At 33.8% G+C, this 22,198-nt stretch overlaps 3 protein-coding genes across 6 annotated transcripts; all 3 read left to right on the forward strand.

Moving 5' to 3' along the window:
• The first annotated feature begins 2,839 nt into the window (after window positions 1-2,839).
• Window positions 2,840-10,133, forward strand: si:dkey-58f10.6. 3 transcript variants are annotated; one of them, NM_001326553.1, is made up of 6 exons: window positions 2,840-2,913; window positions 4,189-4,262; window positions 4,406-4,606; window positions 5,360-5,550; window positions 6,768-6,798; window positions 9,013-10,133. In NM_001326553.1, the coding sequence occupies exons 2-6, from the start codon at window positions 4,226-4,228 to the stop codon at window positions 9,747-9,749; spliced, it is 1,197 nt and encodes a 398-aa protein (NP_001313482.1). In that variant the 5' UTR covers window positions 2,840-2,913; window positions 4,189-4,225; the 3' UTR covers window positions 9,750-10,133. The 3 variants fall into 3 exon arrangements, with proteins under 3 accessions (NP_001313482.1, NP_001313483.1, XP_073806775.1); NM_001326554.1 differs by lacking the exon at window positions 2,840-2,913 and adding an exon at window positions 3,166-3,206; XM_073950674.1 differs by lacking the exons at window positions 2,840-2,913; window positions 4,189-4,262; window positions 6,768-6,798 and having other exon boundaries at window positions 4,510-4,606; window positions 9,013-10,112.
• A 1,679-nt stretch (window positions 10,134-11,812) lies between these two features.
• cxcl11.8 (chemokine (C-X-C motif) ligand 11, duplicate 8) lies at window positions 11,813-13,468 on the forward strand. The gene is made up of 4 exons (NM_001126413.1): window positions 11,813-11,986; window positions 12,094-12,220; window positions 12,867-12,954; window positions 13,078-13,468. The coding sequence occupies exons 1-4, from the start codon at window positions 11,929-11,931 to the stop codon at window positions 13,111-13,113; spliced, it is 309 nt and encodes a 102-aa protein (NP_001119885.1). The 5' UTR covers window positions 11,813-11,928; the 3' UTR covers window positions 13,114-13,468.
• Window positions 13,469-15,664: 2,196 nt separating this feature from the next.
• On the forward strand, window positions 15,665-22,131 carry LOC101886833 (platelet basic protein). Of its 2 annotated transcripts, XM_021476352.3 has the most exons (5): window positions 15,665-15,946; window positions 16,045-16,107; window positions 19,617-19,698; window positions 20,590-20,713; window positions 20,810-22,131. In XM_021476352.3, exons 1-5 carry the CDS (start codon window positions 15,914-15,916, stop codon window positions 20,886-20,888), a joined length of 381 nt encoding a protein of 126 aa, XP_021332027.2. In that variant the 5' UTR covers window positions 15,665-15,913; the 3' UTR covers window positions 20,889-22,131. The 2 variants fall into 2 exon arrangements, with proteins under 2 accessions (XP_021332027.2, XP_073807277.1); XM_073951176.1 differs by lacking the exon at window positions 16,045-16,107 and having other exon boundaries at window positions 15,875-15,946.
• Window positions 22,132-22,198: the final 67 nt, after the last annotated feature.

Genomic DNA, 22,198 nt, shown 5'->3' on the forward strand with positions numbered 1-22,198 from the left:
GTACAGTGAACCATTTACACTGTGTCTAATTACTTTTAGAGAGTCATGAAATTGGAGGTCAATCAAGTCCCACATGAAATTATCTATGTTGACGAGGCTGGCTTCAATTTGGCGAAAAGGCGTCGCCGTAGGAGAAACATAATAGGCCAAAGGGCCATCGTTACCCTGCCGGGCCAGAGAAGAAGTCGGGCAAATACAGAAGACCAGGCAGTATAGAAAATTATTTAGTTTTTTATTATAATTGCTTTGCTTTTTTTGTTTGTATAGCTTGCAGTGATGTCCTTTTTCAAATAAAGTCTGTACTGCAGCAATTCTGTGTCTGTATTTTTTTTTTTTTTACATTAACTGTACATTTTATAAAGCATTTTGTTTCTTTATTTTTGTATTGATCTTTTGCAGTAAAATAAAGAAAATGCATGCATTTACTAAACCCAACAAAGTGAAAATGTAGAGAGTCTTAAAATATAAGGTCAAAGCTGACACATAAACTAATGCAGTTTCTGTAATTTTAGCTGATGATAGTGTTTTTATTGTCAGTGTGTTCTGATTGACTGAATGTTTCTGTTGAAAGAGAACATGTGTTTGTGTTTTGAACAATAATGTCATTTTGAAACATGATTGTAGTGTTTTGTAAGACATGGTGTAGTGTGTTCGTTTATTATTGTAATTTGAAAAGTAGTTTAGAGGTTTAGTTTATAATGTGTGATTTTGAGCATAAAATTAACTGTTTTGTCAATTGTGTGTTTTAGGTGTGTTGCTGCGTTAAGAGTTTAGCAAACTTGTTAAATGTATTGAAAAAACTGTCATGGCCATTGTAAAAAACTGTAAGCACTGTAAAATGCCAGTTTCAATGAAAACAATCAGGTCTCAATATCAACACTGGCACACACCATAAAAAAAAAACATATTCAAATGAAGCAAATTTATGGAGTGCCTTTAGAGCACAATTTCGAAAGGGTGAAAAGACTGTGGCATGCATGATTATGCAGAGGTATGTATTCACTTTAGCAGTGTGATCTGGCATTCTGTCTCATTATCTTTTACTGTACTGTAATACTAGATCTACACTGAACTACACAATTTTGCCTGACACTGTTCTTCAGGTAGTTTTACGAATGGATGGAGAGGAGATCCAGCATGAGTTCATTTACGTAGATGATGGTGTGTTCAACCTGACGAGAACACAGAGTAGAAGAAATATTGGCCACAGGGCTGTAGTCAATGTCCCAGGGCAACGTGGGGGAAATATACAGTAACACATGTGCAGCCATTACAAAAGAATGGGGTCCTCCACTGCCATGCCTATATGGGCCCTTACTGTATAACACAGCACATATACTTACATTCTTGGACCAATTGCACAACATAACAGCAGCAAATCAAATTGGTCATACCCAGTACATTGTTGTCTGGGACAATGTGTCTTTCCACCGTTCTGCTCTGGTTCAGAACTGGTTTTAGCAACATCCACATTTTACCATCCTATATCTTCCACCATACTCTCCATTCCTCAACCCTATAGAAGAGTTTTTCTCGGCATAGTGGTGGAAAGTATATGATCTTCATCTCCGAGCTCAGGTACCCCTCATCCAAGCCACAGAGGAGGCCTGTGACCAGATGGAGGTAGCAGCAATACATGATTCTACATTCAAGACACTTCTTTCCAAGGTGTCTTGCTAAGGACAACATTGCAATTGATAATTCTCATGCCAGACCCAGCTAGGCGAAGAGACAATGTCTAACTTACAGTTCAATACGTAAAGTGACATGTTACAGTACTTTGAATCTTCATGCCAACATGTTGGACATGTTGAGGAATTAATGAGTTTCTTCAAGGTGCAACATTGTTCTTGAGTAGTGTTTGGTGAATTTACTTTATATTTGTACTTTGTTGATGGTAGCCTACTCTAATCATAGGGAAGTAGAAGTGCTAAAATTTTTTTAGGTTTATCACAGCTGTGTGTAACTCGTGCAAACAGTGTATAGTAAATGTGAAAATGTGTGTTTCTTATGGTAAAAAAAGTGTGGTTTTTAAACAGAAGTCTATAGTTTTTATAAGAGTGTTTAATTATGCAAAGGATCTGTAATGTTTTGCTAATTGGGTGTGTGGTTGTGCTAATTGTGTGTACTGTTTTGAAAACACGGGCCATGTTTTGAAAACCGTGCTTAAGCAATCCAAAAAAACTGTAATTATCAAACAAATGATGTTGAGTATCTTGATAACTCTGAAATAATTACATGATGTTACGATGTAATTAAAGATAAGGCCCTTTCTTGTAGCATTATGTCAGCAACAATGAGTCAGATAAAGATTTAGGATATAGGCCTAAATCAAAGTGAAAAAGTATTTTTGCTGTATCCTAATTTGAAAATAAGGGCATTGCTGTTTCTCAATTCCAACACAGAGAACGGACTTGCGTTCTAGTGGAGACCGGTCTTGCCAGGTGTCCTCAGAAGATACCGCGAGGACAGAGAACGCGTCCTCTGAGAAATGAGATGCTGCGTTCTACCTTATGGTCACATGACCTTTTTAAAATGGAAAATATTTTAAACATTACAGCATTCATGCAGCGATTTATTGTTGTCATTTTTTTTCAATATATACATGCATAAAACATTAGAAATATATGCTGCACAATATAAATAAAACAGATTTTAATACGAATTTCAGCAAATAAACACTCTTAATGTGTTCCTTTATTAAGATGTCCATGGTGATGTTTAACGTTACCGTTTCATTTAGGGAAGCTCCTGAGATAAATGAGCGATATCTCTGAATGTTAATAATAATTCTAGATAAAATGCTGCCTTTCCCACCTCTAATGTAATGAAACTGAACTTTGGCAGCTGATGATGACGTTACACGAGGGGACGCAAGACCGCCGAAGAACGCATATGAGAAACAGCCATTGTGTGAGTATAACAACAAATCAAATAACCACGATAATTTTTTTTCCAACAGACTGAATTGTTTTCACGATAAAAATACAGCTGTTTAAATAATATTTATTTTTAAGTGTCCAGAATGACAATGATGCTTAGATTATCTAAAGCTTATTCTATAATTCTGTGAATCAATAGCAGTCTCGCAGTTTTTAGCATAGTCATCGATGTAAATCTATCAGGGTACAAATCACGTGCTGACAAATCTAAAAGTCCAAACGAAAGCGAAAGATTGTGTTGTTTTGAAGATTCAATCAGTGCGGGTAAGTAAAATCTGATTCTCTAAATGCACGCAAAAACAAAACAAAAGACAATCGTCTCGTTTAGTTTTACTCTTTTGACCTATTTTATCAATCAATGATGCAAATTATAGCCTACACATCTGATAAACGAAATTGTGCTTTTATACATATATGCTTATTAGGGCATTCTTTATTTATCGAACTAAATTTGGATTGATTTGCATACAAACATTAACATACAAATACAAAAACGTGTCGTATCCGTATACACATAAATTTCTGCACTGTATCAAAAGACCTGCGTTTTTTGCTCGCTGTTGCTTTGTTTTGTACAAAGGGCGACATCTATTGGTCATTACCTTCAACAGACTCACAGGCACATCACTCACGCGAAGTCACATGATTTAAAGGTAACGCTTTACAGGTCCATGCTAGTTAATGATTAGTTAATGTATTTACCAACCTAAACTTTTACTTGTACAGCATTTATTAATCATGGTTCCACATTTAGGCCTACTAATGATAAATTAACAAAACCCAAAATTGTGCTAGATATTTGTTAATGGACTGTGAGCTAACATGACCTAACAATAAACAACTTTATTTTTATTTACTTTAAAATATATATAAGTACTGTAATAGTACTTACTAATAGTACTCACAGCAACCTTCTTGCTGTGAGGCGAACGTGCTTCTCACTGCGCCACTGTGTTTTTTAACAGATAAATAATATGAATTATGAAATATTTAATGTAACATTGTAAATCATGATCTAAAGAATAATGATTCAGAATGGTTTTGTGACCTTTTATGAAAGTTTGAGTGGTATATAAATATTTTTGGTTAAGTATAAAACTCTGCTGGGACAAATGGACTGTGGTTGTCTTTTTGGATGAACCATCTCACCAATAAGACCAAATATTGATCATGAAATATTCTGAATGTAACATCGTAAATCATAATCTAAAGAATAATGATTCAGAATGATTTTGTGCTCCATCAGGTTCAAGAAATCAACAAACACTGACACCAGAGTGAAGATGGCAGAACCCAGAAATCAGCTTCACAAGATTGCTGGTAAAGGGCCAAACAGGGCCTTTTTCTTTTTCTAAAGACTTGGATTTTAAAGGAAATAAATCATATTGGATGACTTTTTAAAAAGATTACTATGACTTGAGTAAATTACTTTATATTAACCAATAGTTTTCTTCCTCCTGAAGGAAAGAAATGCTACATCCTTTTACCTGGCAGAACCTTCCAGTCTCAAGAAGCCTACATAAAAAATTACCTTGAAGAACTGACTGGTCTGGAGATGGTGCCCAGTGTGGAAGAGTGTGATGTCATTTTGGTTTTTTGCGCCATTCAATCTCGGGCTGGAACTGACATCGACTCTGCAATGAAACAACTAAATACCTTGTCGCGTAATGTCTTAACTGCTTATAAGTAACATCAGTATCTGAGTATTAAATAAGACCAAATATAAATGTACTATAGTAGTATACTTGTAAGTCTACTATTTAAAAAGTGCTAGGTGCAATTTTGGCCCAGTTTTAGCATATAAAAGTATATAATAGTTTTACTATATAAAAAGTTGGTCTTTGTTATTTACGAGGATTCATTCATTCATTCATTTTCTTTTCAGTTTAGTCCCTTTATTTATCTAGGGTCGCCTCAGTGGAATGAACCGCCAACTTATCCAGCATATGTTTTACGCAGCGGATGCCCTTCCAGCTGCAACCCATAACTGGGAAACTTCCAAACACACTCATTCACACACATACACTACAGACAATTTAGCTTACCCTTTAGTGCAGGTTTTTGGACTGTGGGGGAAACCGGAGCACCCGAAGGAAACCCGATGAAAACAGGGAGAACGTACAAACTCCACACAGAAACGGCATCTGACCCAGAAGGGATTTGAACTAGCGACCTTCTTGATTTGAGGCGACTGTGCTACCCACTGCGCCACTCCTATGAGGATTCTCTATTGGCATAATGTATTTTATACTGAACCATTAAATAAACTAAATTATATATTATAAATAATAAAAACCATTACACACACAACCTAAGGTTGTTGTCAATTCTGGAACTTGATCCTGTGACCTTTGGATCACAAGTCTGTCTCACTAACTACTAAGCCAAATCTAACAACTGTTTCACTATGTTGACAGCATCTAAACCCGCTGTTTTTATGGTGGGCCATCACACGTTTGACCCAGAGAAGACTGTAACAGACAGCAACAAATATGTGACCAGGACGAATACATTAATAGTGGATTGTCTGTTTAATGAAGAACTCCTTCTGAACTTCCCGAAGAACATGGAAACTCTGGAGAAAATAATAGAATGGCTGCTACAACAGGTATGGAATCATTAATGTTATATAGATATATGTAATTTTGGGTGTATTTTTTAATCCACATTTGTAGTTAAATTAATTGAATATATTGGCACAATACAGTATATTTATGCTTATTATGAAGCTCAATAGCTAAGCTTTCAAGAGCTCAGAAAGAAGAAAAAGTTATACATTTAATGCAAAATTTAAATGCATATATCTGATTTTAACAACAAATTTAAGTGGCTACAAACTGTACAGGAATGACATTTTAGTAATTTCAAAACTTTTTAAAAAGTAGTTTATTATTGCAAAAATATGCAGCATACTTTAAATTGACAGACGCTGTTATTTTAATTAGACTTAAGTTGTAATTAGGCTTAAGTAGAAACCATCATATAACATGTAATGGTTTAATTGTATTTAACTGGTATTTTTCCCTTGTTTCGATGCCATGATAAAATTAATAACCCTAAGGGTGCCATGTTAAAATAATAACCCTAAAAGATCTAGATATATCTAAAACACATTAGAAATCACTAAAACATACTGGTTGTGATGGTTAAAGTTTGATGTTTTTTTAATGTGTTTTAATGCTAAAGTGGTTTTAAGGCACAGGTGTCAAACTCAGTTCTAAAAGGGCCGCAGCTCTGCACAATTTAGTTCCAACCCTAATTAAACACACCTGATCGAACTAATTGAGTCCTTCAGGCTTGTCTGAAACCTACAGGTAAGTGTGTTGGAGCAGGGTTGGAACTGAACTGTGCAGGCTTCGGCCCTCCAGAAATTGAGTTTGACACCCCTGTAAGGCTATTTGTATCGGAAGCCATCCAAATTCCTCTGATGGGTTCTAATGTTTTCCCAACAGAGCAGGGAATTATTTGAGAAATTAAATAGTGATTAAAAGAACTGTGTTTGACTGACTGGAGGTGACTTGTCTTGCCATAGCAATGATTCAACAAAAGTTAAAGATCTTATATGTGATTTTATTTTTTTAAACTGTGGTATAAAATATTTTTGGTTCAGTATAACACTCTCGGTGAGACAAATTGGGCTGTGGTTGTCTAAGTTAATAATGGAAAACAGTGCTGAGTGTATTGCAAAGCTATTGTACAAAACTGGTATACTGAACACTACAAGCTAATGTGACAATGCATAAAGCATATCCATTAAAAGATGAGGAGCATTAATGTTCAATTAAACAAATATCTGTAATATCTCTCTCTTTTTTAATTCAACAGGACACACAGAAACCATCAAAAGAATGTTTGGGTTAGTTTTTTATGTTAATGTTTTATTACATACATAAATATACTGTATACACTTAACTTTATTAGGTACAACCTTTTGCCTTCAGAACTGCTTTATATCTTTGTGGCAGAGATGCAGAAGCTGGCGAATGAAGTTATGATAATGACAGGGGATTCCTCAGCCATCTAGATAAACTATTTAGTGGGTCAGCATATTCACTTGCAAGAGTGAAAAGAACATAAAATACTCTGTCATAAAATAAATACTATAGGGTCAACATTTATTTGCATATACTCACAATATTAGCAAAAAAATAAATAAATAATTACCTTTATTAAGTAAAGAAAACCAACAGGGTTTGTTGTGGCATCTTAGTGAACTTCTTTCTAGCACTGATTTGATTTTTATAAGAGTAGACATGAATTTTTTTACGTTGTCGTAGCATGGTGTTTAAGAGAGCTTAAGGTGTTGCAATTTAAGTAAAACACTTGCAACTACAAAAACACAAGCAAATAAAAAAAGATCTTCTTCTGTTTGACAACACACGTGTTGCAAATCCTCAGAACACATGAACGTTAAATAAAAAAACATTTTCCCACAACGCAAGAAAAAGAACACAAAAAAGCAAAGAAGGAAACACAACGGAAATGTTTTAAGGTGACCCTAAAATGTGACTGATGCTGCTTTGCCGTGACTATTAGTCAGGGAAGTTGCAGGTGATCTTTGAAAGGTGAGTTTTTAGTTTGTTTGTTTTAACATCCTGATTCCCGTGTCTTTATATTTTAGTAGCCTAAATAAACCTAAACCATAACCTAAATAGCCTCTGTCACGTTTTAGGGTGCCCTTGATACATTTCCTGTGTTCCAAGCTGTTTGAAAATGTTGTGAGAATTTGGAGGCATTTCATAGTTAGTTTGCTTTGTGAGAAAATGCAAAATGTTTTATAAATTTGTTTGCTATGTGTTAAAATGCAGCACATTTTTAAAAATGTGTTTGTGTTTTAAGAACTTGCAATACATGTGCTGTCAAACGAATGAAGATCTTTTCTCAATTTAATGGCATATTTTTTAATTTCATGTGTTTTCTTAAATTGCAGCATATTAAGCTCTCTTGGCCACTGTACATATGAGCACTTTATATATATATATATATATATATATATATATATATATATATATATATATATATATATATATATATATATATATATATATATATATATATATATTATTAAATGACAAATTATATTATATCCCTTTTTATATTTTGTTCCAAAATGTGTGTTTAATGGAAATATTTGTTTTTCAACACATTTGTAAACATAATAGTTTGTTTTGTAGACATTGACCTTAAAATGTTTTTACATGTTATTGTACCCAAATTAAAAATATAGACAAAAAAATTATTGCTCTGTTAAACATTAATTAGGAAATATTATATTATATTATATTAATTTATATTATATTATATTATATTATATTATATTATATTATATTATATTATATTATATTAATTTATATTATATTATATTATATTATATTATATTATATTATATTATATTATATTATATTAATTTATATTATATTATATTATATTATATTATATTATATTATATTATATTATATTATATTATATTATATTAATTTATATTATATTATATTCATTTATATTATATTGTATTTTATTATATTATGTTATATTCATTTATATTATATTATAATATATTGTATTATATTATATTATATTATATTATATTATATTATATTATATTATATTATATTATATTATGTGTTTTATGTATATTGTATTATGTATATTGTGTAATCAACTGTATTATATATAAAACTGACTATATCAGACTAATTTTCATATATATTTTGTGTGAAATCACTCTTTCTGAAATACTCAATCCAAGCCATGCAGCACCAACAAAAACTCCATGTTTAAAGTAAATTAAATGACTGTATTCTGATGCTTGGTTTAAACATTAGCAGTTCATCTTAACCCTGTCAACATGGCTAAATACATTGAGCTGCAACGTGATTGGCTGATTAGATATTTGCATTAATGAGCAGCTCAGCAGGTGTACCAAATAATCTGGCAAGTGAGTGAGAATATGTGCATAATGTAATACAGAATTGTCTGTTGTTGAGTGTTTTCTTAAACTGTATATGAGATGGATCTTATATATTTCCAGATCTGGGCTTAAACACTTATTCATTCATACTTTCTCCAGACAAACTAAGAGTTTCATCAGAACTGATACTCGTGCTGCTGGGCACATCTGGGTTTGAGAAGACTGCAGTTGCAAACATGATATTTGGCAGAGAAGACAGTCAGGAGGATTTATCTCAGGCCACCCAAAGGAAGACCATAGTGGAGGATGGAGAGGTGTGTGTGGATGTGGAGGGGGAACATGAAAGGTGGAAAGTGGTTCTTTTCAACACTCCTGACAAGTTAAGCTCTGGACACTTTGAGGAAGAAATGCAGCAAAGTTTATTTCTCATCAGCCTGATCAGCCAGAAACCTTACGCTTTGCTCCTAGTCATATCAGAAAAGCCATGTACCGAAGAGAGAGAGACAGCAGTGAAAATGAAAGATTTTCTTCAGGAGAGATTCAGCGACAGGCTCTTGATCATTTCCACTGTTACAGATGAACCAAAGCTGATTGGAAATGTTGTCCAAGAACAATGTATAAGCTGTGATCATGTCCTCAACATTAGTCAGAGAGAGGACAGATCTCAGGTTTCAAAGCTGATGAAGAAGGTTGAGGAGAAGCTGGAAAGACATTTTAACAGAAAATTCACTGATTCTGAAATAGAAACAGCTATAACAAACTCAAACCAGGTGCTGATAGGAGAGGCTAGGGATTACAATAAAAGGACACTGAAAAATCCTACGCATACTGTCTGGTTCTCACCAGAACCCAATGAGCCTTTTGTATTAATGAGCAAAGTGTCATATATGGAGTAGTTTATATCCTGCATTAAAACCAGGATGATATACAAAGCCTGTGTTTAGCAAAATGCATAATATGAATTCAAAAGCTGAAATGCCACATTATTGTAATGTGTGTTATGCAGAACAATTGAATCATTTAACATACTCTTGTTCTTTCACTTTTCAATATAAAATATACAGTAACACACCAAATGTTTCGATATCTTGGCTGGGAGAGCACAGATAATCATTGAATGATCATTGATTAAATTTGAAAGTAGGACTTTGGATGGCGTTTGTGTTTGTGTAAAATTGGTATTTCCCTCACTGACTTGATTAAAGGAACGCTGTTTTCTTTTGCTTTCACGTGATTTAAATAAATCTAAAATGTGTATACATGTTTGTTCATATACTGTATAAGTGCATTGTTCAATTAATTTAATAGTTTTAATATATATAATATATTCAATATCATTTCTGTATAACAGTTGGATTCAGAAGACAAGGTTTCAGCATAGTAAAAGCTCAGCTCCCTCTAAATAAAAATTCTGTCCTCATTTACTGACCAACATTGTTCCAATGATTTGCCGGAAAAATTTCTGCTGCTGTAGAAGCATTTTAAATCTTTATTTTAAAATTTATATTGAAATATGAGGATGCTTCATCTCAGATTTGACATTCATGTGTTTTTGTCCCCTAAATACTGACTTTATGGAATAAATAATTATTATTTAAACAAGTACATATGTAACTTAGAAGGAATGAAACATGATCACATCATATTGTACAATACAGTAAAAAAACAATGTTGTCATTTTTACCAATTTAAAATATGTAAATATTTCCAATATAATAATTGTAAAAAAAAAAAAAAAATTCTAGGTGAACTATTTTATATGTAATTTATTCATACAAAAAAGTTTCAGCAGTCATTCAGTCAACAATCATCTTATCAGAAATCATTCTGTTCTGATTAGCTGCTTAAGATTTTTTTTATAATATTTTTGTTGAAAACAGCTGTGTAATTTCATTTTTCAGCATTCAAAGAATTGAACCTTCAAAACAGCATTATAAATTACTGTTCAAAAGTATTTTTAAAAAAAGAGGATTATATAAAAAATTAAATAAAAATTAAATATATATATATATATATATAAAATTAACAGCGTGAAAAATGGCTGATCTGTTCGGCAAAACATCTGACTGTGTGTCACCGCATCCCTTAAGGACTAAAGTGACATAACTAGAGAAATCTCCACTGTGCTGAGCGAGAGCGCTTACTGAACAGCGCAGCATCGATGATGTAAGCATGCCCAGGACTGATTGTAATGAGTGCGGGCCGTTGGGGGAGACGAAAGGAGGAACAAGCATGCTTTGGCCCGGTTCGAGGCAACTGTGCATAGTGTGAGTACGGCCTCTTTGGCAAGAATGCACTTCAGCTACCTTTGAAGTCCATCCAATCTTAGTCCCTTTATAAATCGGGGGTCACCACAGCGGAATGAACTGCCAACTTATCCAGCACATGTTTTTACACAGCGGATGCCCTTCCAGCTGCAACCCATCACTGGGAAACACCCACACACTCTCATTTACACACATACACTACGGACAATTTAGCTTATCCAATTCACCTATACAGCATTTCTTTGGACTGTGGGGGAAACAGGAGCACCCAGAGAAAACCCATACGAATGCAGGGAGAACATGCAAACTCCACACAAAAAAGATAACTGACCCAGCCGAGGCTTGAACTAGCGACCTTCTTGCTGTGAAGCGACAGCACTACCTACTAGGCCATTATTATTATTGTTATTATTATTATTATTATTGTTATTATTATTATTATTAAGTTATTACATTATTTAACTTTTGTTAATGATATCAAAACTGATTGAATCATTCCAGAATGGCTGAATTACAGATATGTGGATAATGGAAAATATTTCTGTCCTGAACTTCACTGAAATGGTTTATTATGAAACCATAAACACATGCTTTTCCTTAATTACTAATTAATTATCTTGTGACAAAGTTTCTCTTTTCATATAAACACTTTGATTTCCTAGTACAGATGAAGGAAGCTTTAACACGAAACAAAAACTAATGGTCACATCAGTGGCCTGACCTCGGCAGTATAAAATAAAGCCGCGTGAAATTATTCATAATATCATCTCAGCAGACACTTGAAAGATCATCTGACATCACACACAAAATGAAAACTGCTGCAGCTTTTGTTGCTCTTGGCTGTTTCCTTATGGTGGAGGTGAAAGGTGAGTTTATTCTCAAATAAATCATGTTTCATGCTTGTTTTTCCTCATTTAAATCATCTTAGCATAGTGTGAAATTTGAATTGTGAATGAATACTGGACTGTTTCAGGCAAAATACCGGATCTGAAAAACAGATGTTTGTGTGCTGATAAAGGAGCAAACAATGTCAATCTAAAGACAATCGAGAAGATTCAAATCATCCATCCAAGTCCTTCTTGTAAAAGACTGGAGATTGTGTAAGCACTTTGGAATTTTTCTAGTTGAATGTAAAATTATTAGCCTTATTTTTTTTTATGTTTCCAAGTGCTGTTTATTGGAGAGAATATTTTTAACATCATCATCATTTTCTTTTTGGTTTAGTCCCTGTATTATTCTGGGGTCTCCACAGCGGAATGAACCGCTAACTTATCCAGCATATGTTTTACGCAGCGGATACTCTTCCAGCTGCAACCCATCACTGGGAATATTTTTAACATATATTTCAAAATAATAATTTTAATATTTATTTTATAATGACTTAAGTAATTGCTGTGATGACAATATATAATATTTTACTAGTCATTTAAGTTTTTATTTATTATATTACTATTTAAAGGCTTAACTTATTAAGTTGAACCAAGATAAGTTAATTAGACAAGTCATTGGACAACAGTGGTTTCTTCTGTAGCCAATCAAAAATACATATTTTCTTAAAAGGGCTAATAATATTGAACTTAATACTATCCTTTAAAAACAAATAAGAATTTCTCCAGATAAAAAAGAAAGAAAATACTGTGAAAATATTCGAAAAAGAATAAAAACCAAATCCACAGGAGGTCTAATCATTTTCATACTTCAGCTATCAAATCAAACTGTTGTTTATCTCTGCTTTCCTTTGTAAAGTGTCACCTTGATGAAAGGAGCAGGAAAGAAATGCTTGAATCCAGAGTCAAATTTGGGCAAGAATATACTGAAAGCCTTACGAAAAAAGGTCAGCATGCAATATTTTAATTCCCCAGTGTTGAGTATAAAATCATAAACCGCAGGCCAGTGTGATGTTCTCTAACTGAATGTAGTGCACAAAAATAATAAAATGTTGTTTTTCTATTTTCAGAAACTGACAGCAGTTCGCCGAATGAATCCAGCATAGAGCTCAATGTCCTGATCTTCTCAAGAGCAATCTGTGATGATTGATTAATCTACAAACCATAAGATCTAATAATCATCTGCAATCATCTGAATCATCACAATCATCTGAATCATCGCAGACTTCATTTATACTTTGATTTAACTGACCTCTAAATGCTTCCATCTATCCAACACTTTAACATGATATGGGTTGTTTTAGCTCAAATGTGTGTAAAATATGGCTCATGACAGCAAGGAAAAAGTCATAAAAAATCAACCCAGATATTAGTCCATGTGTTACTAAAAAAATGAGTTAAAACAACCTACCATTCCTTTTTAATACAAATGAAGAGTTCAGTGTGTGTAAGTGTTTGTATACTTTCAAAACACATGTTTTAACCTACCCTCTCACTTTTACCCATTGTGTAGCTAGCTGTATTAGCATGGTTCTTTGAAATTAGCAGGAGGTTGATACACCATTCTTTACTACAGTTTGACCTGATTTAATACAACATCATCTAAAACAGCAGAGGTACTAAACAAAATATTATTTTGTTATTATTATTTTTACTTTTTTACCACAGAATTTGATTTTCTGTTGTGGCTTCCGGAGAGATTGCAAGACTGACTGGAATATCTCCATGTGTGAAAACTGAAAATGTTACATGACCCCTATTTTATCCCTGATTCGTGGAATTAGTAGTGTTGCAACTCTCTCTGTGTTTCAACTATACCCGTTCACCTCTATTATCTAAATTTTAGTAAAAATTTGCTTTTTTCTCAGCCTCCTATTTTTATGTTGAGTTATTTAACTTTAAAGACTTTGAAAATTCTTACAATTCTTTTCCATAAAAGTAAAAATTACTGAACCTACACACAGGAGTCTAATAAAAGCCCTTAATTTTGAAGAAAGTTTCGGACAGCTTAGAGTTTTTTGCATGATCTCTTCAAATGTAATTAAAGCACTAGATTTCTGTCAAGTTCAAGATCAAACAAACCCTAACCCTAACTGTAACAACATAGATTTATCTTTAAAGTTTTTAATTTACTCTTATTTGATAAACACAGATGTGTTGAAAAAAGGAACTGTTGATCATTGTAAATCCTGTGTATTTTCCCATCTGCCAATAAAGCATGAAGTACAATATCTGTTTCACTTGACTGACTACATTGCAAACATCTATTAAGCAAAGAGACTACAGTTAAAAACATAAATAAACAGTAAATAAAAACAATCATAAATGATAAATAAACAATCATATCAACAAAAAGCAACAATTTGTAAGTGCTAAAACAAGTCCTGTGCAGTGAATCTAACATATTATATGGGGAAACATTTTATGAGGGAAAATGCCTTGCCTGGGGAGTTCAAATAGGAACGTCGTTCCAAAAGCAGGTAAACGTCAACGTAAATTCTTTAAAAGGGATTTTATGCTTTATTTGAATGGGATCACAATGCATCCAGTTTATCGTTCATTGATAAACAGATCTAAAGGTATAATCAAAACAAGAAATATTATATGTCTGAGTAAAGGCACTTTACTTTAAAAAACCTAACCACAGGTCATAAAAGTTGCTTGCACACACTGCCTGCAAAGTGTGTGAGAGACCTACACAGTTCCATTTGGAAGGACTCATAACCCTTAATCCCTTCTAAAGTGTTTACCCTCCTGAGTGACACCTTGGAAGTGATTAAGGCATATTCAATTAGTACAAAATGCAGCAGCCAGAGTTCTTACCAGGTCTAGAAATTATGATCATATCACTCCAATTTTATCCTCCTTACACTGGCTGCCTGTTAAGTTTCGTATTTAATTTAAAATATTACTGCTCACCTATAAAGCTCTTAATAATCTAGCTCTTGTTTATCTAACCAACCTTCTGTCTCGCTACAATCCAACTCGCTCCTTAAGATCTCAAAACTCAGGGCTTCTGGTAGCACCTAGAATAGCAAAGTCGAGTAAAGGAGGTCGGACCTTCTCCTTTATGGCTCCTACACTATGGAAAAGCCTACCTGATAACATCCAAGGCTCAGACACACTCTCTGAGTTCAAAACTAGATTAAAGACCTATCTGTTTAGTAAAGCATACACTCAATGCATCACTTAGCGGGTTTCCACACAAGTTTCTGCATCTTGTTTATTTACACTATGAACAACAGCTACGCTAATTATTCTCTTTTTTTCTCCATTTCTACCTGGGGATACTCATCCCGAGGGCTTCAGATTATGCAGAGCCACTGATTGGATCCAAGACCAGCGACGAGATGATCTCAAGGTTTCCATATCCGGGACCAGGCCGTATCCTGAGCTGCTGCTGCGCTGGTGGTCATGGGGGAGTGGAGAGTAAGAGACTGATTCCAGTGATGCTGAAGGGACAGACGAGTCTTCGCTGAGGCCAGCTTCCAGCCTCCACCTCTGAGACTGCAGCTCTGCACAAGACTTTTGGCCAGCGGAGAAATTAAAATGGTCGTGCCCAACTGAGTCTGGTTTCTCTCAATGTTTTTTTTTCTTCACTCTCCTATTGGTGAAGTTTTTTTCCCTCTCCGCTGTCGCCTCTGGCTTGCATGGTTCAGGATCGGTAGAGCTACGCATTGATGAATTTGCTCTTCAGTGTTTGGACTCTCAGTAATGACTTTAAACCACACTGAACTGAGCTAAACTGAACTGAACTTAAACAATAAAAACTAGCGCTGTCAAAATTAACACGTTAACGAATGCTATTAATTTTAAATAATTAACGAGTTAAAAAAATTAACGAAATTAACGCAGTTCAGGTTTTTTACTTCCTGTTGTGGTGGACGTGTGTTCAACATGCAATAAATGTGGATAAGACCAAGGAAGCACTTTTTGAAGGCAAGTTCCAGTTTAAAACAATTAGTTGCATCACAAGTTATCCAGAGTTTCATGCAATTTCGGGTGTTTCATTTTTAACTTTCGACATCTGTTGTAAGTTGATACCGCATGGCGAACAGAAAGAAAATCCTCCGCATTTCGTGACTCGGTGTTCCTTTAAGGTAAGGTTCCTTTTATAACTACACAGTAGAATTTTAATATGAGTATTATCTTAATCATATTAAAATCGGAGTATTGGTGTCTTATGTGAATGTACTCAGAACGTCTGGTGAAGTCGCGAGCTGTCAAAGACAGGGCATTACTCTGCCTTTTAGCATGAGCCCTCCAAGTTTAGCGTGTTTCCTCATTAAACGCAACGAAAGCGTATGCTTCGCGTTGTTGTGTCAGAATCATTGTGAAATACAGTAATTAGGACGCTTAGTTTAGGACGCTTAGCAAATTTGATGACCGTGATCATGCGTGTTGAATCTGAGGGGAGTCGCTCTAGTATGGAAGGCCGTTGGGGCCAAAACGTCTGCAGCGCGTGGTGTGTGTCTATGTTAGGCCTGTTGAGGGGTGTCAGGGGTGGAGTGAGCGACGTATCTGAGTAGGGGCGAGAGGGGTGTGCAATGTATTTAACGACCGGTTTGCAAGGCATTTGGGGGCATTTGGGAGTCTCTGTGCACTTGCGGGATACTCCTAGTCTTAGCAACTGGATGAATGTAAAGGACTATTAAGCAAAATTGTTTCTATACTATAATTAATGTTCTCAACTCACAGCAATAAAACTTTCCAATGAGTGCAACAGTTTGTATTCTATAGTTTATTATTATAATTTTTCATTTTCAATATCTGCAATTCCTGTATTTTGGCATTTTTTTGCAGTCCACTAAGAATCCAACATGGAAATCAATGTTTTCTTTATTGGCATTGATTGTTTTGAAATTTAAATGTCATTAACATGCCTGTGTTTTAATTTCTGTAATAAATATGGCTGTCAAGCCAGGATCTTGATGGTTTATTGTGGGTATGTTGTTTACATGAAGAAATCTGTGTTACAAGTTAAACAAAAATTCTATTAAACAATAATATTTTGAATTTAAATATTTTTTTCTTGCGTTTACATTAATTTTACATTTAAATAGGCAAAATTACAAGTTTCAGTATTTTAAATGCAATTAATCGCGATTAATTTTTTTAAAAAGGTAAGATTAAGTTTTTTTTTTTTTATTCGATTGACAGCACTACTAAAAAACTGAACTACCCTGATCCAGTTACTTTGACCATTTATGTCAGGGGTGTCAAACTCAATTCCTGGAGGGCCGAAGCCCTGCACAGTTTAGTTCCAACCCTGCTCCAACACACTTACCTGTAGGTTTCAAACAAACCTAGGACTCAAGGACTCAATTAGTTTGATCAGGTGTGTTTAATTAGGGTTGGAACTAAACTGTGCAGAGCTGCGGCTCTTTTGGAACTGAGTTTGACACCTGTGATTTATATGAAGCTGCTTTGACACAATCTACATTGTAAAAGCGCTGTACAAATAAAGCTGAATTGAATTGAATATGGATGAGTTCTTCTGAATGGAATTGTGCGGGATCAACGTGTCCATCAGTCGTACCCTTTGAATTCCTTCATTCCAAAGGACTCTTCAAGTTTTGAGCTATATTCAGTTTGAAAGGACGTTTGAATATGGCAGCCATGGTTGTTTTCACTCTGAAGTGAACTTATGGGGTCAATATTTACCATTTGTAACATGTTGTCAGTGATGGGAGAAACAAAGCTTTTCACTATAAATAAACTGAAACAATTTACCAAATTGAAACACCCATGCTGGCATTACCCGTTGGTAAAAATGCAGCTCAAACAAAAGGCTCAAACAACAAATTAAAATTGTCCATCATTTTCCAGTTCAACCAGTAGCAAGAGTGTTGGTCAGCCAGTGCTAAGCCAGAGGGTGTTTAGCTGGTGTGGGATCATTATGGCAGATGCCACACGGGTGAAGAAATTTAAGGATTTGCTGACATGCACAGGAAAAATCAACAGGGTAAAACAAATTAATACACTGACAGCGCTATTAAAAGAAAAGTTTAGACTTCAACCAAGACTCAAAACTAGCAGAGTTTCTTCTCTGACTAGACAAAAAAATTGAAGCTTTCACGACACGTTCTAAAATAATGTGAGAATAAGAATAATCTTAAAAGGGAATGTGCATGGGGTTGCCTGGAAAAAAGTTTTTTTTTTTTTTCACTAGGTGACATCACAAACTAATTCATCTTTATGTTAATTAAATCACAGCGATTAAACCCTTTGCTTTTCTTTGGCCTGATTTGTGCCTGATTCCTTGAGCTGCCACGGTGGAATGAACCACCCCAACAATGAAACAAATAATGACAAAATACATATAAAGCACAGTACTTTGACACACACAGAAGTTAGGGGGTTACTTCTGTCTTGAACATCTTGAATGAAATATTTACTTCTGTTTTCTCTTTCTTTAAAAAGGACGAGAAAAGCTCAGATTGCCTCTTTGAGGTAAAACAGAGCATTTCTCAGAAGCACTTAGATCTGGAGGAAGTCTCAGGTCACATGTGACTGTTGTGTGATTAAAATGCTGCAGGAAGCACAACAAACACAACATCCTTGAATTATATTTTATCCTCCTGATCAATGCACTAAAAATAATAATAGCGGTGCACTGCAACTTTGACGCTAAACCTGCTTGTTGATCTTGTGATGTGAAGATTTCCCTTTTAATAAACGCTAATCAGTACCTAATGAAAACAGATTTAGTTTCATCTGGTTTGGTCTGTGATTACTGAGGGTTTATTTGAAGTTAAAATTGAAAAGATATTTTAAAATCAAGGAGAAATAAAAAGAAATTCTGGATTTTAATCCATGCTTTGAAATGACCTCCAGCTCACTAGGTTTTGCAATACAAAAGAACAAGTAAAACCCCTTAATATATCAGGGGAAGCCCATGTTCATTCAGAGCGAATCACACATACAAATTAGGTAAGAACCAAGACTTTTGTATCAAGGCAACTTAAACATCCTTATGACAAGAGGAATAAAGATTTAAAACACTCAGAGTAGCAAAGTCTGTTAAATAATAATAATAATAATAATAATAATACCAATAATACCTAAGCTGCAATTGCCTCTTTGAATATCACACTAATTGTACAAAAAAAAAAAAAAAAAAAAAAAAACTACTAACACTTCCCTTCTTAGACTTTACAGACCTGAAACTTGCCTTTAGTACTTATTCATTGTTGCTCTTGGTTGTGTAAATTGCTTCCTTGTCCTCATTTGTAAGTCGCTTTGGATAAAAGCGTCTGCTAAATGACTAAATGTAAATGTAAATGTAAATGCAATAATAATAATAATATAATAATAATAATTATTATAATTATAATAATAATAATAATAATAATAATGTATTACATTTAATAATAATAGTAGTAATAATAATAATTATTGGTAATAATAGTACATAATTAGTTTTGTACATCCATTGTACTGAAACAAACCTACTAAACGTTTAAGTTCTTTAGTGTTGGGGTGGGCTGGTATGACTTGGCAAATTTATGCCAACTAATGATGTCATTGTCATGTAAAAAAGAAAGGTAATTCCCAGGGAGCCTTACAGTACATTATAAAGCTCACATTCACATTCTTTCACATCTAGTATACCATATATTGGTCAAACATGAGACGCACCATCTTTCTCCTGTCCTTGGTCTTCCTTATCTGCTTGGCTTCTACTGAGGGTAAGAGCTTTTTCACTCCTGATTCTTGGCGTTGGGCTTATACCTGTACCAGCTTTATGAATGCAAAGTTTATTTACATTTCCGAAGATGCTTCATGTCTTCTGACTACATACTGGAAAGCAAGTAGTCTGTATTTAATGATGAATCAAAGTACCTTAAACCACTGGATATGTATTTTGATTAGATTAGATTTAGAGGTACTGTTTGAATTTTGAATGACATTTTGTTGCAGTTATTAATTGTTATAAATGAATTCCTTATATGCCTATTTAATGTGTAATTTATTAATATATTTATTTAAACAATGTTTTGGCATATTTGAACAGACACTTATTCACAATCATGCACAGTATCCAAAACAATACATTAGCAATTTGTGGAAAAAAAATCCAAGAATATGTTTAACATTCACTTATATTTATTAGCCAACTAATGCATTAGATGACTTTATGTAAAACACTGTTTCAAAATTTAAAAGTAAAAAATGTTGCTTGTATTTGAGAGACCGCATGTATAATAATACCTAAAACGTTTGATCTTTTGTCTACATATTATTCTATTCATGAGGAAAACAGCTTATAAATCATACTAAAATTAATTTATTTTTGTACTTTTCGGAATGCAACAAAATGCAGTTTTTTGGTATTGCAAGTTTGTGTTTAGGTGACAGAATACAATTTGTACAGTATGAAAACCATAACGCCTTGTGGAAAGTCCCCAAAAAATGGAGACTGTGTGTGCTTGTGGGTGTGAGGTGTGTGTAAAGGGTGGGAGGTGGTATGGATGCTCAATGGGTCAACTAAAGTTCTAATGCTTTATTCTTAGGAAAAACATTGGCAAAGGATAGGATCTCATATTTAACTTTTCTTTAATGAATATTTCTACCTGTAGGCCAGCGGATGATCTTCAGAAAGCGATGCCTGTGCACCAGAACATATGAACATCTGCGACCTGGAAACATCAAGGGCTGGAAAGTGCACAACCCAAGTGCTCTTTGTGATGTTACTGAGATTGTGTAATGCAATTTTTTTTTTTTTTTACTTAGAATAGTTTTATGATGTTTACAGATATTTGATGAGCGTATTCTAATTGCTGTATATTTTGCCCACAGTGTGGTTTTGAAGAAACCTCAAGTATCTGTCTGCGTGAATCCTGAATCAAAATTAGGACAACGACTAAAGAAGCAATAATATGTTCACTTCTGGACAGCTGAGCACCAAGTACAAACCAAATCATTCCTTCAGATGAATATGATATGAGTTGTGCATTTGTATCTCGGTTCAAATGGAAAAGCAGACGTTGATTTATTTTTATTAAAACATGTTAATGTTAGGATAAAAAATGTCATCACACATTTTCCTATACCTTTACTTTATTTTTAATAACAAAAATTTAAAGCGTTGTATTTAAATGAAATATTATTGAAAAAGGAGACTTGAAAGGAAGGACTTAAACCGTTACATCATTCTGTAGTTTCACTTTATTTTGGATGTTTGGATTATAACATTGTTCCTATTATGTAATTTGCCCTGTTACTATTGTCCATTGTTATACATGTTTCCAAGTTTGTAGGACAGTGTTTTTCTCACAACATATAAGCATTCAGAAGAAGCAGACTGATAAGCCTAAATTCATTGACCTTTTTTATTTTTAATGACGTTCTTTTTCATGTTAGTTTGTAAATTTTTTATAATATATGCTTATATGTCCAAAAAAAAGAGAAGGTATTAGGTATTCAGCGGGGAAAACCCACACAACTTTTTTTTCAGGGTATCTGATCGAGCTGATACTGCATAATTGTCTTGCTTTGTTTTTTCAGTACAGAATGTAAAAAAAAAAGTTGTACATTAGACATTATATAAAAACAAACACCTTCCATTTTTACTTTTTGTTTAGTTTTATTTATATACTGATATATTTTATTTTAGAGTTTGACATTTTGCTCTAAAGCGGTCTGAATCAAACTGAATAAACAATAAACATGAAATTCAAAATGTCTACTGTAGTTTGTCCCTCTATTGCTCTGTTAAATGGTGCTTAACTGTTCAGTAAAAGCTGTAAAACCTGATCATGATGTCGTCTAAGGGTGAAGATGATTTGAAGCACGCCTGCCACACCGTTATTCAAAATGTTGCATCATCAAACATAAATGTATTTTTTGCGTAATAAGGAACTTAGAAGAAATGTTGTGTTTTCCTGTAAATTGTACCTAACTCACTATAACAAAGTTACTTTTTGTTTTGGTTTTGTTGAGAAACAGCCCAGCTTATCTTGTTGGATAACGCCCCCTACTGGACACCACTGATGTATAAAAGCCATGCGTTACAGTAACTGCAATTTGTTCTGCAGACAATCAAAAAATACTTAAGGGGGCTAATATTGACCTTAAAATGGACATAAAAACTGATTATTTTAGCCGACATAAAGCTAGTCAAAATAAGAAAAAGCTAAAAATATATAGAAAATACTGTGAAATATTCATTGCTCTGTTAAACATCAT

The sequence above is a fragment of the Danio rerio genome, chromosome 5, assembly GCF_049306965.1.
Source record: "Danio rerio strain Tuebingen ecotype United States chromosome 5, GRCz12tu, whole genome shotgun sequence".
NCBI classification, from domain to species: Eukaryota; Metazoa; Chordata; class Actinopteri; order Cypriniformes; family Danionidae; genus Danio; species Danio rerio.

Coding starts and splice junctions, on each gene's coding strand:
- si:dkey-58f10.6 (NM_001326553.1), top strand. CDS start 4,226: ATGGCAGAACCCAGAAATCAGCTTCACAAGATTGCTG. Junction 4,263..4,405: donor TCAGCTTCACAAGATTGCTG/GTAAAGGGCCAA, acceptor TTCCTCCTGAAG/GAAAGAAATGCTACATCCTT. Junction 4,607..5,359: donor ACAACTAAATACCTTGTCGC/GTAATGTCTTAA, acceptor CTATGTTGACAG/CATCTAAACCCGCTGTTTTT.
- LOC101886833 (XM_021476352.3), top strand. CDS start 15,914: ATGTGGATAAGACCAAGGAAGCACTTTTTGAAG. Junction 15,947..16,044: donor CAAGGAAGCACTTTTTGAAG/GCAAGTTCCAGT, acceptor ATCTGTTGTAAG/TTGATACCGCATGGCGAACA. Junction 16,108..19,616: donor TGACTCGGTGTTCCTTTAAG/GTAAGGTTCCTT, acceptor TTTCACATCTAG/TATACCATATATTGGTCAAA.
- cxcl11.8 (NM_001126413.1), top strand. CDS start 11,929: ATGAAAACTGCTGCAGCTTTTGTTGCTCTTGGCTGTTTCCTTATGGTG. Junction 12,221..12,866: donor TGTAAAAGACTGGAGATTGT/GTAAGCACTTTG, acceptor TCCTTTGTAAAG/TGTCACCTTGATGAAAGGAG. Junction 12,955..13,077: donor TGAAAGCCTTACGAAAAAAG/GTCAGCATGCAA, acceptor TTCTATTTTCAG/AAACTGACAGCAGTTCGCCG.